At 38.6% G+C, this 19,366-nt stretch overlaps 1 protein-coding gene across 1 annotated transcript; it reads left to right on the forward strand.

Moving 5' to 3' along the window:
- The first annotated feature begins 778 nt into the window (after window positions 1-778).
- Window positions 779-19,110, forward strand: sesn4 (sestrin 4). Its single transcript, XM_082177456.1, has 8 exons — window positions 779-967; window positions 8,573-8,770; window positions 10,304-10,732; window positions 11,657-11,771; window positions 11,977-12,101; window positions 13,051-13,217; window positions 13,435-13,579; window positions 16,136-19,110. The coding sequence occupies exons 1-8, from the start codon at window positions 902-904 to the stop codon at window positions 16,223-16,225; spliced, it is 1,335 nt and encodes a 444-aa protein (XP_082033582.1). The 5' UTR covers window positions 779-901; the 3' UTR covers window positions 16,226-19,110.
- Window positions 19,111-19,366: the final 256 nt, after the last annotated feature.

Consider the following 19,366-nt stretch of genomic DNA (forward strand, 5'->3'; position numbering starts at 1 on the left):
GTCTCCTTGTGTATTATGGTCCAATTTCCAGTCGACTATATCTGATTGAGCTTTTCCAAATGCATGACTAAGCATATTTCAGTTGTTACAAAGTCAAATAAATAAATAAAAAGCCTGTGAGAGTCTCAGCTGGAAGAAAATAGGAACCATAAATGATTTCTATTTTTAAAATTATATTGAACCCCCCACCCCCATCACTGAAAAGTCACCATAAAATCAAAACCAACAATTCTTGTTTTTATTGAATATTGCTGTAGCCTTTTTATTATAAATGATTTATCTGTTCACATATTATTATTTTTTATACTATGTGCCCTTGTAGTCTTTACTACAAAAGATGTCAATGTTCTTATAAATATTAACAGAATGTAGAGCTTCAAATGATTTGAATTAAACACTTTCTCTTGAGCTGTAAGACTATGATGTTGTATGTTGACTATGTATGTCTATTACAGTTTTGATCCAGAGAAATAACGGCCAAATAATTAATTCGCAACAAGATATAAGTTATTCTCACAGACAGTGCGATATTGTAATCAGTTGTCAGGCTGCATTGCGTCATGAAAGTAGGCGGGCTTACGTGCTTAACAGACAGGTAGTTTTCCACCACATGACAGCGCTCATTGGCTCGGATGTCGGACAAACACAGCCGTCACACACTCACAAAATCCAGTACTGAAAGTTGATTGGCCATCGCTCCACTCTTAGACCCACCTTTCCAACTCTCTGATTGGACAACATCACTGGACGTGTCTGTCAACTGTTTTTTTCTTCACCCATTGATACTGCAGCTGTATGTCCGGACATGTAGCTCTCATAGCGGCTTGGCCTTTGTTAGCGAGTCGGTGAGAAGAACCAAGAAAGCCAGAGGAGCCGCATTCATGCACTTACAGGGAGGAAAATGATCATCTGCACGAAAATCATGGATTATCGCCTTGGAACCCAGTGTCAGTTTGTTCAAAATCAGGTAACATATATCACTGAAGTGAAGATATTGTCTGTAAACCTTAACCGCATCTAGACTCTTGCTGAGAAGTTTCAAAGTTGACAGTTCATCTACTTAGCAAGTTATATCGTTCATTCATTCATGTTCAAAACGCTCCTCAATCGCATACTTATGTCATCATTTTAAATTGCATATATATTCAAAAGACCCTCTTTGAAAGAAAAGACTCATCGCCATAAATATTATCCGTTATTTTTAAGCGTAACGTTACATGAATGTCATGAATCACATATTTGCAGAATCAAGATGTCTTTCTTCCTTCTGTCGGTTTTGTTCTTCTGATCGCTATTTTTCAACCAGTAACTATTCACTTCGAGATTTAAACGCTAATTCATTGTGTTATTTATTAATTGTTCCTGAAATAAAGTTTATTTATGACAAGACCAAAGTGCTTACACGGTGTAAAGCTGCAGTTTTACAGTTAATCTGACTTTGAGGACGTTTGTGCTGCCCTGCCATTCATCCTGTAACCAAAGTCTGCTCGCTTAACAATACTGATCCTCTGACATTATTTTGTCGCCTATTTTGCCTTTTATGTAATTAAAAGAAGCTGTGCAAGTCTTTTGCATTTCAGCTTTATAATCCCCTTTTATCGCGCATATGCTCAGTTCAGATGACCATTGTTTCATATTGCAACTATTATTTGGACTAGGCTACTCGTAAAAGTGTGCAATGTGCATTTGAAAAACCTGACGTTTTGCTGTTAATGCTGGAGATATTCTACATTTAAGCTTCTTGGGGAATTAAGACTGCAGTCTGGAACAATCTTGGGAGCCTTTGGTGCAGATTAAGTCATGGTTATGGATTTCAAGAAATTATGTAAACCTACATGACAATAAGCTTTTATGCTGGCATGTTGAAGTTTTGTGGGTTTGACGCTCTCCGTCATGTCTGAGCCATTTGTTGAATCATTTAAAATGTGAATCTCTTGTTGTTTCATACATGAAGACAATCGATTTAGTATTTTTCTGTTTTCTTTTTCGTCCTCTGGTATTGAGTTTTAATGTTTAACTGCATGCTTTATCATCCTGTCAAAGCTTTTGTGTAAACATTTTGCGAAAATGAAAATCTGTAATTTGTCTGTAGCGCGGCCGTAGTGTTTTTTCGCAGTTCATGTCGCGCGGACACAAAGCCCTTTGTAGTTACAACCAGAAAATACGTGGCACGACTCTAAGGGAAGATGTAACATGTATTACCATTTATTCATGCTTGACTATTTGGTTTTGGGAAGTGTGTGTGTTTTCTCTTTCTCCATTTATGCGATGTGATGCTGATGTACTGCCAATCAAAGTTGTTTTTCTCCTCAATCGCTTGCAGTAGCCTCTGAAACCTGAGGGTGCCGCTGTTGTGACGGCGCTGTTCCGCATACAGGAGAACAATAGAGGAATGTGTCATTTAATCATTTCTCAGAAATATGCTCTTCATTTGCCAGCCCATAAAAACCCCCCTAGCTTGTACTTGGATTGTTAACATCATAAACTCGTTCCCTTTTCCCTTCAACTAACCACTAGTCCTTTTGTAAGAGACACACTTCAGGAAAAATATCTAGGTGAGAAGATTTTTAATGGCACAGTATGCGTTTCAAATCTCCCCTGATGTTTTTCACATGAAGAGCATCTTTAAAATATATATTTATATATCTATTATGACCTTGTCAGAACATTATGGTAAAATTAGTTGAAAAACATTGTAATGCAATAGTAATCTTTTATGCAGCTTACGTAGGAGGAAGGGGATCAAATAAGAGGAATAACTGACACCATGATTCACTTCTGGATATGAAGAACACAGCGCTGGCAAAATAACTTAATTAAGCGATTTCACCAGCAGACCAAAGCTTGGACTTTCCAAACAGAAATGTGATTCATCAAGAATCTGCCTTCACTTCACTGACAGTCATGTGTAAGCTGCTCAATATATGTCACCGTCTGTTTATGTAAATGTCAGTCTTCCTGGTTGTCTGACTGCTTCCATATGTGGCTTCCCATGTTTGTCTGTGTGTGTGTGTGTGTGTGTGTGTGTGTGTGTGTGTGTGTGTGTGTGTGTGTGTGTGTGTGTGTGTGTGTGTGTGTGTGTGTGTGTGTGTGTGTGTGTGTGTGTGTGTGTGTGTGTGTGTGTGTGTGTGTGTGTGTGTGTGTGTTTGCTGCAGGGTTTGTTTCAGTCCAACCCCCAGTGAGGTGCAGCTGGCTGTTTTGTTCTTCCTGGCTTCCAGGTTGGCAGGCCAAAATAGTGTTTCCTTTGTAGAGAGGCAGCAGAGCGATGGGGTTTGTGCAACTGCAGTTGGGACATTTGCGCGTGTCAAGGATGGAGCCCTCCAGGCCTTCTGAGAATGCAGATTAAATATCGCATCTTGCTCTTATTCTGGACTCAAGCCCTGAACTGAAGCCCCCCACCATTTAGAGCCTCATGTTTAGACAGTACTCAAATGACAAAAGACGAGCAGTAGGCTTATATTTATCTGTTTTCACTATGTCTGCTGTCTTGGTTATTTTGGTTTAGTGAATGACAAGATGTTGCACATTTAAAGAGATAATTCACCCAAATAATCTGTCATCATTTACCCACCCTCATGCTGTTCCAAACCAAACCTGTGTGACTTTTTCTTCTGTGGAACACAAAAGAAGATGTTTTGAAGTATGTTTGTAACCAGTCTTGGTGACCATAGTTTGCAAAAAATAAAAGCAATTTTTCAGAATGTCTTTTATGTTCCACATAAGAAAAAGCCATACAGGTTTGGAACAGTGAGTTAACAATTTCATTGGTACGTTTTCATTTTTGAGTGGACTTTCCCTTTTAGCTCTCTATTCCCCTATTACAAAACTTTTTTTTTTTTTGGTGGTATTTAGACCTTTTGACCAGCTAGAATAAGCACATGAACTCATTCAAATCTCAATGCAAGGGTACATGCAAATGTATTCAAATCTAAACGCTGTTTTGTTTGTTCATGGAGTGATCATGCTCTCTTTTTTTTTTAATCTGTAAAACATAGATTCTGCTTTCCTTAGCACATTAACTTGTTTTTATCTAACAAATAATTGATTTATTATGTAAAGACCATACATGGCATTATTATTTTCACAGAAATAGGAATTATGATGGCTGAAAGTGGCACTTTTTTTTACCCAATAAATACGATTTCAGATGAATTTGAGGGACTCACCAAGAGGATATGAGACTGACTTCCTGTTTCGTGTTGACTGTTGGTAAAGACATGTCGGTGCATGTTACTGGTGCTAATGAGGCATACTGTATTGACAAAAATTACCCCAAGTTTCAAAATAACCCTACACAGTTCACCATGAACTGGGAAGGTGTTATTTCTGAACTGTATACTCTAAATATCAAGTTTAACCTTTAACTGTTGATCGCAGTTTTGGTATAAAAAACTCCTCAGTTAACAGCATCTTCTGCAGCGTTTCGTTGAGCCGCATCTGTGTGGGTGTGTGTGCGTCTCTCAGCCTCTCATCTGACTTGCATTAGTCTCTAATTTCCCTCTGAAGTTTCATTAGTAGTTAATTGCAAATTGTTTTGTCTCGTTCCAGGTATAGAGACTCCCCTTGTGATTTTGTGAAGCTGCCGATACAGGCTATGAAACTAACACTCTGTACTGAACCATGATAGCATGTTGAATATGTCTGTATTTGCAGTTGCCTGTTTTTCTGGGTCACCGCTGAAAAGTTTTGGGCATTGCGAACAGACTCTGCGACATGTGATCTGTTTACCAGGGAAAGAGCGTCCCAATGGATACTAGTGTTTGATTCGTTGTTTGAAGCTGACTTCAACATCTTAATCCCATTCAAATGACTTGTCTCTATGGCTTGTGCTATATTGCCAATATGGCCCTTATTCGACCATATTTTCACTTCATTAGTCTTAAAACTTAGTGCACTATACAGTATCTAAACAAAAGGTGCATCCCAATGTTATGTAGTACTATTTTCTGCCATTTTGTAGTATGAATAGTGTGTTCATACTGAAAATTAAACATTAAATGCCTGGATGATGCACTTAATTAACTGAAAAAATGAAGTGTGAAATATTGAAAACTTGGTACACTCATCTGCCACAGTTTTCCTTGCGTACCGGAAGTGGAGGGTCGATCAGACTCTGACAAAAATAACCTTATAAAGTTCATTCACTTGAAGGTATAGTGTAAGTGTATAGTGTGTCATTTTGGACACAACAAATGTATGGAAGTTATATAAAATTAGGCCTCTTGATCTGGAACGTGTATCAAAATGCTTGACTTTCTAGGTAACTGTAATGTTAGTCCATGGTGCTTTTGTTTGGCATGTTTGCCTGACTTTCTAGGTAACTGTAATGTTAGTCCATGGTGCTTGCATGGTTTGCAAGCCTTGACTCTGTTGAATGACAAGATACCTTTTCTCAGGCAGAAACATATCGTACGCTGACTTGACACAGATATTATACGCTGATATTCAACGCTGACTTGACACAGATATTTTTCTTTGATAGAAGAAGAGTGTCTTTGTTCCTGTTTCATCATTGTGCCTCTCAAAATCTGTCATCAACCAGCTTTAGTGTCTGTTTTAAATGGTCATAATATTAAATGTTGAGCTTCAGTCATTCAAATACCTCAGTAAACCGGTTAAGCTGACACATTTTCCAAATAGAGAACAAACCACAGTTTGCACCTCAATGCACTTTAAAATGGGTTAAGACACAAATATTGACTGAAGGTTTAGTCTAGTGTTTAAGTTCAAGAATGTTTACTCTAAGAACCTGTCTGGAGAGATGGTTACTATATTTCGCGCAAACGCTGGGATCTTTGTTTCTTCGTGGTGTCCCTTGCGCAGGAATGGCATTTCTATCTTATCTATGCAAGTGCTATCTCAGCTGTCCTCCAGAACTATTTATAACCCTCTCCTTTCTGCCAGCCGCTGTATGAAGAGCTGGGAAGGGAAGGCCAATCTGTAGTCCTAACATAATTTATTACCCACATACTTTCCCTCACAATCAACACTGAAGAAAGTGAGCAGGCTTGCAATAATATCAATTCTTTTTGTTTTTGAAAAGCTTGTAAGTTTTGAGCATGACCAAAACATGGAAGACTGGCTTGTTCTGTTCTGCACCTATCACATTTTGGCCAGCTTCATCTTAGACCAGTGCAATTTATAAACTTTTTTTTTTAACTGAATGATTGTGTGACGCATACTTAAGAATGTATCCTTTCTAAAGCATCTTGCCAAGACGACTCTGGCATTTGCACTTCAATCTTTCCAATGTTTTTTCAATAATGTCATGAAATCTTGGTAATCTGAATTCAGTATTGTATACACCAGTGGTTCCCAATTCCAGTCCTCGTGACCCACTGCTCTGCACATTTTGTATGTCTCCCTTATTTAACACACCTGAACCAGATCATCAGCTCATTAGGAGAGACTCCATGAACTGAACTGAGTGTGTCAGATAAGAGAGACCTACAAAATGAGCAGAGCAGTGGGTCACGAGGACTGGAATTGGGAACCACTGGTATACACTGTTTCAATAATCTTCTCAGCATGTGGTTTGAGTTCTAGTACAGTTTCTAAAGTAGATATAGGTGGTGGTAATGGATATGTTTTTTAGCATGATAAGACTACTGCATGATTGCAAATATCTAAAGAAATGTGAATGAGGGATGTTAAACTAGGTGCCGAGTTGTTCAAAAGAAATAAAATCCTCATCATCATAGAGATCCTGTTGACAGTCCATATTTTAAAGGCCCCATCGGTTTGTGAGGGCGCTAAGTGAACATGTTGTTGTTATTATTCAAGTGAAAACGCTCGACGAAATTGTGAAAATGTTAAGAGATTGCTATCAGTGTGAATCTTCAGTAGTGTCAGGAAGAGTTATGATGGCTCAGGGCTGTTTTGGCCATGACCCTCAGTTGTCCCCCGTAGCTATGTAACAAGATTTCATTCAATACGTGACCACATTCATGTTTGCGTTCTGTCAGAGCTCACCACCTTCTCTCCCCCCAGAAAGTGTAACCGAACTCCAGCCAGACCCACGGAGCAGCGTTTTACCTCGAAGGAATAACCGCCGCCAGTACGGACAGTCGAACACTAGAATTGATCTCGTATCACGCACCAGCAATGATAACTAGCCCACATCTAGACGATTAGGTGCATGTGACAAAGTTCAGCGTTTTCTGTCTGTTTCTCTGTGAATGAGCGGCTCAGTTTTGTCATGGTTGTTTTCAGGGTTTGCCGTCTCACTGTATGTGGATCGTACACATGAACTTCATCATCTCCAGAGCTGCTCTGAGAATTCACCTCTGAGCATTTCACCTTTTCGTTTGAAAAAAGCTATTGTCAAATTCACATTGAAACTGAAAGGTCTTCAGGACAAACGGCCTAAAATAAGCTCAATTTATCTTAAAGATAATGTCAAATATATCACTGTTTTATTGTAAAATGTACTTATCATACATTAATAATAATAATAATAATAGAAAATAATAGTAATAGAAAAAATACAGAATTTGGGGGGGAAAAATAAAAAATGTGTTAGCCTTGACCCAATGTAGTTTCACTGCTTTGTTAATCAAAAATCGACCATTTCCACAGAGCTGTTATTATGTCAAAATGCACTTTCGAAACGTTGAACTTCCATAATGTGACGTATTTCTGTGTGGAATTGTGAAATTGATATTAATTGGTTCATAGTTTTCCCCACCACCAGAAAAAAAGAAAAAAAAGGTCGTTTCAAACTGGAGAATGTAACTTTAATATTAGTGAACAATTATTATTCAGTACTCAGTATTCAATTATTCTCTCTCTCTCTCTCTCTCTCTCTCTCTCTCTCTCTCTCTCTCTCTCTCTCTCTCTCTCTCTCTCTCTCTCTCTCTCTCTCTCTCTCTCTCTCTCTCTGAGTCGCAGAAACAGGAGGGGAGTAGGCAGGATTTCCATAATCCCACAGTCAGACACAAAGCAGGGCAAAGGCAGAGGAACAAGGCCTCGATTGGCCTTCACAGTCAGCATTTAAGAGCATGAAGTCATGAGTCAGCAGATCTCCTCAACACCGATTAAACAATTATATTTGCTATATTCACATCGATTTCCTTTTTACAAGGTGTCTTAATTGTGTAAAATAGACTCCATATGCTAAATATGGATGATTGAGCCATACATCTCAAGTTATGCCTGTGGTTATCCATGGGTATGGTGTCCAGTTGCTGTTTTTATCATCTGGATGTATTTTAAGCATCTTGGGGCGTGAAAGTGGGAGATTGAGGTCGACAGACGTCTGTCTAGTCTGTATACTAAAGGAGGAACTAAGTGTGGAATGTCTATTGCTGTCCCTCGAAACCCACAGGACCCGTGGCAGAAGCAGTGTTTGTTTGCTGATATTCCTTTACTCGTTTTTTTTTATTTGTTTGGTTTGTTGGGAAACTATTTAAGGAAGATTTCAAGGAATTTTATTTTAAAGTGGTTCCTTTGAGATGAACAAACTTTAAACATCATAACTGCACTGAATAGGTATTTTTCATTCACTAAATGCTCTTTTTATCTTCCTTTTGTATGTAAATTTTTTTTTATTTTTTTTTTATTCTTCTGGCAGGTGATGGTGAACTCTGAGAAAGACCGTGCTTCTCTCTTGTGTATGAAGGCTCTGGCCAACAGGGGGCGTCTGGACACGGTGTCTCAGCAGATGGCCTCTCACCCACAATACCTGGAGAGTTTCCTGCGCACACAGCACTACATCCTCTATATGGATGGCCCATTGCCCCTGCCCTACCGCCACTACATTGCCATCATGGTAAGAAAAGAATGATCAGGCATTATGGCCAAAGTCTTATTTCACATTACGAGAAATTTTATTTCACAAATTTGTTTTTGTTTGTTTCAAATTTCAAACAATGGGACAAATACAATAGAACTTGTACATAATGTTTATTTAACGTAGTAAGAAATGCTACAGAAATTAAATCAAATGTACACAGATGGCAGCAGGAATATTGGGCTGCTGTTACTTTAAAACCTAATGTACAGATACAATATATTGACACGCATCCGGTTTTCACCCAACTGTTTATGTTCACTTTAGACACAACTTCTAATTCACTTACATGAATAGTCTGAATTCTCCACACGATGGGCATTCTGACATAATGTGTGTATTTGACCATTTAAGCGCAATAATCTGTGAAAGAACTGAATTCGAGATCGCATGCTGTCTGGGAAAAGCCTCTTTTTATGCGTGTGCTTCGGATGTGTGTCAGTCAGCACGATCACCACATTGAGCTCTTTATTTCACGGCTTATTGCACTTAACATCTTGCATGTGCTATTCTTATTCTGATTCATACATGTTTCTTTATCACTCTAAAGTGTCAAGAACTTTAAAGGTGCTCTAAGCGATGTTGGGTGACGTCACTTCTTGTTGAGTGTATTGTCAAACAAAACGGAGGCTAGCTCGACCCTCCCTCCTCCTCATCCCATCCCCCCCTCCCTTTCGTGCTTCCTGAAACAGTCATGAACCATTTAGAAAAAACAAACTGGATTTACCCACCTGTCCTGCAAAAACAGAGCCACCTGAATGTCGGATTGGAAGCCCTTCTGCCGGCAGAGTTCTCGCCACCTTTTGAACGCTTTTCCGATGTAAATTCGGGACTTCGCGTTCCTTCTCCTTTTCCCTATTCTTTGTTGTTTGTTCATCGGAACGTCGTCTCTTTGGTCGTGTGTCGGCCATATCAAAATTCTCAAGAATATACCATTTTAACGTTAGTCATTGTTAGGACATCTCTCCTCCAGCTAACTTACCTCTTCATGCTTCTCTCTCCTCCACTCCCCACACCCCCCTTCATGTGCACGTGCACTAACTCCCCAACTCCCACCCCCAAATCATTCTTGTCGGTTATTGGCTGGAACACTGTTTGTTATGTTTCGTTTATGGAAAACGCATACAACTGTATGTTGTTTTTCTTGCCGTTTGTGGAGCCTGGGCTGTCTACAGAGACCGCGTTTTTAAAAGAAAGTGTGTTCAGGGGACAGGCAGCTAGCGGATAGTGAGGAGATGTTTGCTGGATGTGGCAAAAAAAAATGTTGGCCTAAAAAACGTATGACATCGCTTAGAGCACCTTTAAGTAGAACTGTGCTATGTGGACATATTAACATACCCCAATATTAACTATATAGCGAAATTCCCAACGATAGGTTTTATATTGTTGCCACGATAAATGTGTTCTCATACTGCCCAGCCCTACTTGCACGTGCTCTACACAGTTGATCACAGGCTCAAGTAATATCTCAATTTTATTGCTTTTATTTGAAGACCCATATTTGTGTTTCAGGCTGCAGCACGGCATCACTGTAGGTACCTGGTGTCTCTACACTCAGCTCAGTTTCTGCGTGTGGGTGGAGACCCGTTATGGCTTCAGGGGCTGGAGGCTGCACCCCCACGTCTACAGCACCTTGACCACATCAACAAGGTCCTGGCCCATCAGCCTTGGCTCACGGCACGCTCCCACATACAGGCTCTGCTCAAGACGGGAGAGCAGTGCTGGTCTCTGGCTGAGCTCGTTCAGGCGGTGGTTCTGCTGGCCCACTGTCACTCCCTTTGCAGTTTTGTTTTTGGTTCTGGTTCTGACTCTGATGGCACTCCCACTCCCAGAGTGCATCACGGCACGCCCCCCGGTTACTGTCTCTGTGACGCTGCCAACGGCAACACGGCCTTATCACCGCCCCGTGCCGGACCCACAGAGAAGGCATCACGCCGAAGGGTATAAATGATCATTCACAACAGTTTCAGTTGATAAAATATGTTTTGACTCTGAATTAGATTTGTTCGGGTTTGTATGAAGCAGCTGGTAAATAACAAAAATCATATAAAATATACAGCATAGAGTCGTCGTAATATCAAAATTGCAGTAATCATTATTCAGATTTCAAGTTCTTCCACCATTAATACACCACTGAGCACTTTTAATTTGTTATTCAATTAAAGCAATACATCACTGATGCAAATTAAGTAAACAGTGGAACATTTTGTTTTATAGTGTTTAATTGCAGTGTCAGTATTAAAGTAAACATTCAGAAGTGTAAAAAAGTGTCAAATATACACTTCTGTTTTTTTTTTAAAGTTGCCCTCAAACAGTAATATTACAAAAGATTTCTATTCCAAATGAAAGCTGTTCTTTTGAACAAATTATCTTGAACAATTTTTTTTATCACTGTGTCCACAAAAATATTAAGCAGCACAACTGTTTTTAACATTGATAATAATAAGAAATATTACCTGAGCAGCAAATCAGCATATGTTTTAATATTTTACAATATTACCTTTTTTACTGTATTTTCGATCAAATAAATTGGTGAGCACAAGAGACCACTTCAGTTATATTACAAAAAACTGAATTCTACAAACATTCATACAGCACAAGTATGATCTTTCTTCTCATTTTCTGATATTCACAATATGCACACACATATTTTGATCGTGGCTGGCTTGATCATGGACATACCATTTGGATACTTTGAATTGGCACTATCAACACTGTAGAAATACTGCTATCATTACTTATTTTTAACTATCAGCATTGTTCTTAAGTAACAATATTTTTGACAACCCTTGTACAGCAGTGTGCAAGCATTGTGAAGTCAGTTGTAATTTAGGCTAAACCAGAATGTCTTATTATTTTTTGCAGTCTCTAGACTCCAGCTGCGAAGTTGCTTGCCTTCTAGAACAAATTCAAAAATCACAGGAGGAGATCAAGGAAAGAAAAGGAGACCGACTTCATTCACAGACACTCCTACATTCTGGTAAGATGTTGTTCACCAGTTTAAAGACTGTTGTGTAACCATGTTTCCCAACGCTGCTGTAAACAGGAAGCGTAATTTTGGATTGGGACGAATGTTTAGAGTTATTTTTACACAAGCGCATTTTCTTGTGTGTAGATATCTCTCTCTCTCATGGACCGTCTTTCGTAACCTGCCTTTCTCTTTTTCAAATGCAACTCCATATTAGATGTGGAAGAGGAGGAGGAGGCAATGTTCTCTGCAGACCCCTCTCGCTTCGTCACAGATCCAGAATTCGGCTACCAGGAATTTGCCAGACGGGAGGAGGACCATTTCCAAGTATTCCGGGTGCAGGTGGGGACGGAGAGTTTGCATTGGGTGTCACCTACCAAAAGTAGTACCATGAAAGGGTACTAAGGGTCAGAAATACAGCGCATGCCCGCCCTTCTTAAGACTGTCAGAACTTAACGTTACTCTCAAAACCTTAAAAGGAGGCTTTGTGCCACTGACAAGTCCTATCAAATGCCTGTTAGGCTTCCTTTGAATGGGAACTGGATGCAACTCCTGTAGTTAAATTTTTTGATGTTAATATAGTTTGTTTTATTCCAACTTACTACTTTCTTACTTTTATCCTAACACTATTATTCAAAAGTTTGGAGTAAGAAATAAAAAAAATACTTTTAATCAGGAAGGATGCATTAAATTGATCAAAAGTGATGGAACAGACTTTTACATTGTTACAAAAGATTTGTTTAACGTAAATGCTGTTCTTTTGACTTTTTAATTAATAAAGTAAAGAACGTTTTATGACGGTTTCCACAAAAATATTCAGCAGCACAACGGTTTTTAACATAGATAAGGAATGTTTCTTGAGCACCTAATCAGCGAGGGTTTTTTAAGGAAGGTAATACTTTTATTCAGCAAGGATGCATGAAATTGATAAAAAGTAATATTATTACTAGAGTTCTTTTTTATTCTATTCATCAAAGAATCCCGAAAAAACGATCACAGTTTCCACAAAAATATTAAGCAGCACAACTGCTTTCAGCATTGATAATAAGAAAATCAACATATTAAAATGATTTCTAAAGGATCATGTGACACTGAATACTGGAGGAATGATGCTGAAAATTCAGCTTTGCATCACAGGAATAAAAAATATTTTCAAATATATTGCAATAGTTATTTTAAATTATAATAATATTTATATATAATATTATATACAGAAATTACCTTTAATAATCTTTAAAATTCTGTGGTAAAGTTGATGTTATGAACTCTATTTATTTGTCTTTCTGTGCAGGACTATTCATGGGAGGATCATGGTTTTTCGTTGGTAAACAGGCTCTACTCTGATATCGGGCACTTGTTAGACGAGCGATTCCGCAATGTGGCCTCCCTCCCTTTCCCTCACAGTCCCGATCTCAAACGAGCCATCTGGAACTACATTCATTGTATCTATGGAATCAGGTACAGTTCCCTGAATTCTTTTATTTTTTATTACACTTTTGCAATTTGGTTTTAGTTTGCACTTTTTATGCAAAAGAAACATGAAATGAAATGAGTTTATTTCTAGCCTAGCTTTAAATTACACACTCCTACATTAAAATTTTCTTGTGACTGAACTTGAACATGCTGAAAAATGCAAAAAAAAACAAAGCACTTACATTGACATGTTTGCCTTCAGATATGATGATTACGATTATGGGGAAGTTAACCGGTTACTGGAGCGTGGACTGAAACTTTACATTAAAGCTGTGGCCTGCTACCCCGACTCCAGCAAGACCCCTATATGCCCGCTGTCCTGGGGCCCTATCAAAGCTTCAGAGAAGGTGATTTCCTATCAAAATTTGTGCTGCGCACGCTTCAGTAGCATCTGCTTACCGGACCATCTGCGGACCATAAAATGTCCGTCCAATCATTGCCCTTCTGATGCCGATGTCCTACCTGCCTGTCAACATATATATTTCCATACCTCTGCGCACCTGCTCACGCAGACATCACACGTCATCAGTGCGTTTCATGCCATACAGAGTTAGACAGACGTCAGTCACAGAGCACCACAACCAAAGCAGCCACCTTTATAGTTCCTCCTGAACCAAAACAACAAGCTTACGATGCGTTCACACCATAACTACTGTAATTTGGAAGAGATAGAAACCTGTGACGTTATACTCTGTGCGGTTCGTGACACGAATTTATGAATTTCAATGTAGGGGTGTAACGATACACTCGTGTCATGATACGATACGATCGTGATAATAATCGTTATGCGGAGCACCCAGCGTTCAAACCGGAAAACAGGTCTAATCATTTCCGCTTTTCACTTCCGTACACATCTGAAGCGGTAGGTAATTTTCGCTTATTATAATTTTTATTTATTTTTTCTGATCAAACTTTAGTGTATTTGTTTTAATTAAAATGTCCCGAATGTTGAAATATCAGAAACGGGAACATCCGAACAGCAGTTTTTGTTGTGTGCCGATCTGCTCTGTGTCAGGAAAATGAAGAGAGTCATAGTATAGCATATAACATATAAAGCATATAAACACAGGGCATCATAGTAATACTGTTGGTACTATAACCCCATCGCTAAAATGCAGTCTTCATTTGATTGTTTTAATCGTCTGCGAGCAAAAATAAAAGGCTAAACTACTGATAGCATACAAATCTAAACTAACTAACTGTTTACTGATAGTTAGCTAAGCTAACTCTATATCGGGTGCCATTAGCAAAAGCTACAATACTACATACCTTCATAATTATGAATAAATGAGAAGGCGTAAAACCTAAAATCCCTTGTCTAACAGAGTACTCGGGGCTCTGGACGTCCGTTTGGCAATACGGTTTACATCGGAAATTGATATTAGGGGCAGCTCCTGTAAACACCGGCTATAGAAGGTCGCCATTACTACACTGTGTTTACCTCAGTAGCTGACCAAATTGCATATTATGTTCAGTTTGAACGTTAGGCATACTTTACTGGACATTGTATTGTAAATGGACAGTGTTTTTACTTTGAGATAACATTGTAGTCAAAAACATCTGAGATGATTAACTGATGTATTTTTTTTTTTTAAGTATCACCTGAATGTAATTTAGTTATTTACTTTGTTCTCGCCATGAAGATGCTGCTGACATGGCATTTATATATATAGATATATTAGTGGTGGGCCGTTATCGGCGTTAACGTGCTGCGTTAACGCGAGACTCTTATCGCGCGATAAAAAAAATATCGCCGTTAATCTGTTCTCCAAGTTGGGTTGGGAGATGGCTCTATACTACACAAGCTATGATGACGCAATCTACCCGCGGCCGCGAGGTAAACCCGGCTGCAACGCATATTCGTCGTCATCTTAAGTAAACACGGCTGAAAGTGAAAGCTGGTGAAAAAGATCGGTGCAACATCCATTATTTGGACTTGGTTCGGGTTTAAGCCGTCAGACGAGCAGCAGCAAACTATATACAGAGTGTGTGGGGTAACAGTTCGGTAAGTTAACACACGACTAATCCGTTCTACCACCTCAAATTCAAAACGAAACATGATATCACTGAATACCAGCGCGCGCGTATTATTCCCATTCCAATATATCTTAGTGGTGTAGCACATAATCTCGATTTTAAGAATCGTTGTTGTGTTTCTTTTTAACTGAAAAGACATCAGTTAGACAATATTCTAATTTTAAATTTGGGGTTTCATAAGCTCCAAGCCATAATAAACATTAGACCTACTTAAGTCTCTGCAGCTAGTGTACTTAAATTTTATTTATCTGCAAAATGATGTTGTATACTTACAGTTTTGCACAATATATGTTCTCAAAACTACATACACCCTTTAAAAAAAAAATACATTTAGCAGTTGTTTAGCATGGGTCTGTGTAATCTGTTCTGAAATGGTTTTATTATAATATACTGTATATCGTTATCGCAAGAGGCTGCAATGTATATCACAATATAGATTTTAGGCCATATCGCCCATCCCTAATTGATAGCCTATAGTAGTTGATAATAACATAGGCCTACCTAATGTTGCCTACGGACGGTAACAGTACAGTAGTAACCTTTTACAGTCTATGAGTAGAACAGCTTTCTCAAGCAGTTTGTGATGCATTTTGGAAACAGGAGATGAGCCCCTGGTCTAATGCGCCACCTGGCTTGAGAAACCCGTTCTCAAAGACTTACTTTTATAGTCATTATTTGGGTAGCACACATATTCTGAATGCCTTCGGCAGAATTCAAATGAGCCATTTTAATCTAGATTTAAAAAATTAATCTATGCCCACCTCTAATATATATATATATAAAATATACACCATCTACTTTAAATGGTTGTATGCTATTTTATAATAGTGTTTTGATGCAAATCTTTCTGTGGTTTTGTGTTTTAGGTTAATGTAAATTTGTTAGTGATGGAGGCCCGTCTGCAGGCGGAGCTTCTGTATGCGCTCAGAGCCATCACCCAATACATGATCGCATAGGACAGCGCCACAGAGGGACGTGGTACAACGGAAATCAAGGCAAAGAAATACAAGCAGAGATCTGTCTCTCCATCTCTGTATGTGTTGTCTCTGAGTTGATCAGTGTGGCGTAAGGTACTGCTGTGAAAAGTTTCTTTGCCAAAGGTGAAACTTAAGAAAGAAAGAAAAAAAGTGCAAAGCAATCGCTCACCCCTACTGTCATTTTGCATGTGTTTCTCCTACGTGAATTTGTTAGATGTTCTTTTGTGTGTGTACAATTTCTTTCTTTTTTCTTTATCCCAGATGGTTAATGTGCAATTATTTTTATTCACTTGTTGTTGTTGTTGTTATTAATATTTTCCCATTTGTTTTTGTTTTTTTCTGTTGCTATTCAATTGAGAGAAGTGTCCAACTGTCCGTTTCCAAGGTATCAAATTCTGGAAAGGTCACGGTTTACAGGAAATGAGTGACTGGACAAAGGTGCTTGCTTAACATGGCTTCCAGATATTTCATTTGAATGTAGAATAGTGAGACCAGAGCAAAATTTAACAAAGGGTAGGAGAAGGTTCAACGGCTGCAACTTTCTTTTTTAATGAGCACTTTTAAGACAGTATCCATCTAAATAATATCTCAATAAGCTTTCGGCTGTGGTTTCGTTAAGCACACAGCAGGTCGTCCGAGTACTGATTTCACTTATTCAGGGGTGCGTTTCACAAAAGCATCATTAGCCAACTTTGGTCGCAAGTTCCATCGTTTTCGAGTCTGTGTTTCCCGAAAACATAGTTCTAACGAACATTCGCAAACAGTATCGCAAAGTTGTGTGGTTGGAACTGCAGTTCTCGACCTGTGGTTAGAAGCAGAGTTTCTTGTTTGCATGACGTGGACTCAATAAATCTGTATCTTGAGCCAAATAAGCAAGCTAACATTCAGTACAATCTATATCTTTTATTTAAAATACATAATGTAATTTACATATTTTAGTTTGTCGAGATTTAAAGCGTTATTATTGAAGAGTGTGCATGTGCGTACGAGCTCTACTACGCAAGTACGAGCCTACGATTAAATCTGGAAATGAAGCAAAATAACTGAGAAAAATGAGAAAGTCCTCAGAAGCCATGTCCATGATTTGTAGCAAAACATCTAGCATTAATGCAATCTCAAACAGATTCATTACAAGTAGTTATTACTCCACCGCCTGCGTGACATCATTTACCAATGTGGTTGAACGACCAATTTACGAGACTACGGTTTCAGGAAACAGTCGTGACTAGCTAGTTGATTTCTTCAACGATGCATCGCACTATGGTAGTTAAACAGCGAGTTACATCATTGTACGGGAAACGCACCCCAGATCGATTAGCATTGATGTTTTTTCACAAAATCTTCCACATGCTTTCCTCTCTGCATGGGTGCTATAAAGGTTGATTATTGGTACTTTTATAGGATCCATAATAATTCATCCCATTCATCTCAGTAGTCATCTAAACAGCTTTACAGTGTGCATTTGAAAGGAATTGCATTTTCTAAACTACTTTAAATTGTATGTTTGCTTTGTGGTAGTGTTCTCAGACTTTCTCAGTTTCTTAGGGCAGAAAGTCAGTTTCACCTGCTCTTTACGGACTGGCCAAATTAACACAGTATGTATTTGAAATCCATTATGTTGTATGCTAATTTTGAAAAATTGAAGTCTTCAATTTTAATAGGCCCCAAGTAATTCACACACTGAATGGATTCTGAAAGGAGCAGCGATCAGTGAGAAGCACTGCTTAATGTAATACTGGCTTGTCCAATGTAGACATTTATTCACGAGAAATTAATATCCAATAATTAGGACTTGTTTTAAAATATTTTACCATGTAAAAATTAAGTCACCTTGTGATGTATGTGAGAAGGGGCTCAGAATAAGCTTATAATTTGTGATTTTAGCGTCGACGCGTTGGTATAGATCAAATGAAGGTTTCTGACAGGACAATAAGATGCAGAAAGGTTTGCAGTCAGCCTGTCATTACTATCTTTCCCACAACTGACCTGCACAAAATTATTATTATTATTATTATTTTGCACTGAACCTTTTGCACAAAACCCTTCAAGTGTGGTTGCAGCTGTCATTGTTACAGGGCGTTGAGCCCTCTGATGCCATGAACATATATATTCAATGTCCAGTTTTGTTGACAAGGCCAAATACCTGTACTGTGTTAAACTCTCATCGCTCTGGTTAACTAATTACAGTTGGCAGAATGACTTGGGCAACACCTATGGTTGGTTTTGTGTGTTTTTAATATTTATCATTTGCATTACTTTTGTCCTTGTTTTTGAGGGAGGGTGATGTTGTTGTATCAGTTTTGCTCTTTTCTGAACTGTTTTGATTTAATACTAAGATATGTAAATCAGCAGAAATGTGTAAAGAAGTACATGAGCCGCAGTCTGTGTTGGACGCTCTGTGCCTTTTGACATCAGTATGGCATTAAACTGCATTAAATCTAGCTGAGAATGGAAGACAAGCCAAGAGTGTGCATCATCCGGGCTGACCAACAACAACAGACAACCGGAGACATTTGTCAGGAGGAGCAGAATACAACTGCAGCACAGCCATTCTTACCTTAAGCAGGACTGTCTTAAATGCTTGTTCTTGAATGGCAGTCTGCCAAATCCCTGAAACGTGGAGACTTCCAGACTGTCTCCACCACCTCCTCAGCTGGAAGACGTTAAGGATGGTGCCTCAGCGATGCTGACTGAACGAGCCTGGCTATTGCCAAAATGTTTATTTACCACGTAAATGTAGGAACTATAAAAATTTAAACTGACCAAAAAGAAAGAAAAAAATAAAAGACACTGAAAAACCAAGCAAAAAAAAAAAAGTTTTGAAATGTGAAAGATTATTTTTTCTATAAAGATATGCAATATTATTGATGTGTCTTGTTTTTACTTCGTTTTTAAGTATGAATTTGTATAAGTTTTATCAGCCTATATTCAGTAAACTAGCGTTATGTCTACAAATAATTGAAATAAAGGAAATGTCTTCAGCGTGACCGCGGCTGCCAAATTATTTAGGAATAATTTTTTTTATAATGGCGTCTGATCCTGCTAACTGCAATCCTGCCATCTAGTGGTAGATCTCCCTTCACAATCACTTTGAGAAAGTAACACGAGCAATTCAAATAA

The sequence above is a fragment of the Leuciscus leuciscus genome (assembly GCF_965113295.1).
Source record: "Leuciscus leuciscus genome assembly, chromosome: 8".
Classification (NCBI taxonomy): domain Eukaryota; kingdom Metazoa; phylum Chordata; class Actinopteri; order Cypriniformes; family Leuciscidae; genus Leuciscus; species Leuciscus leuciscus.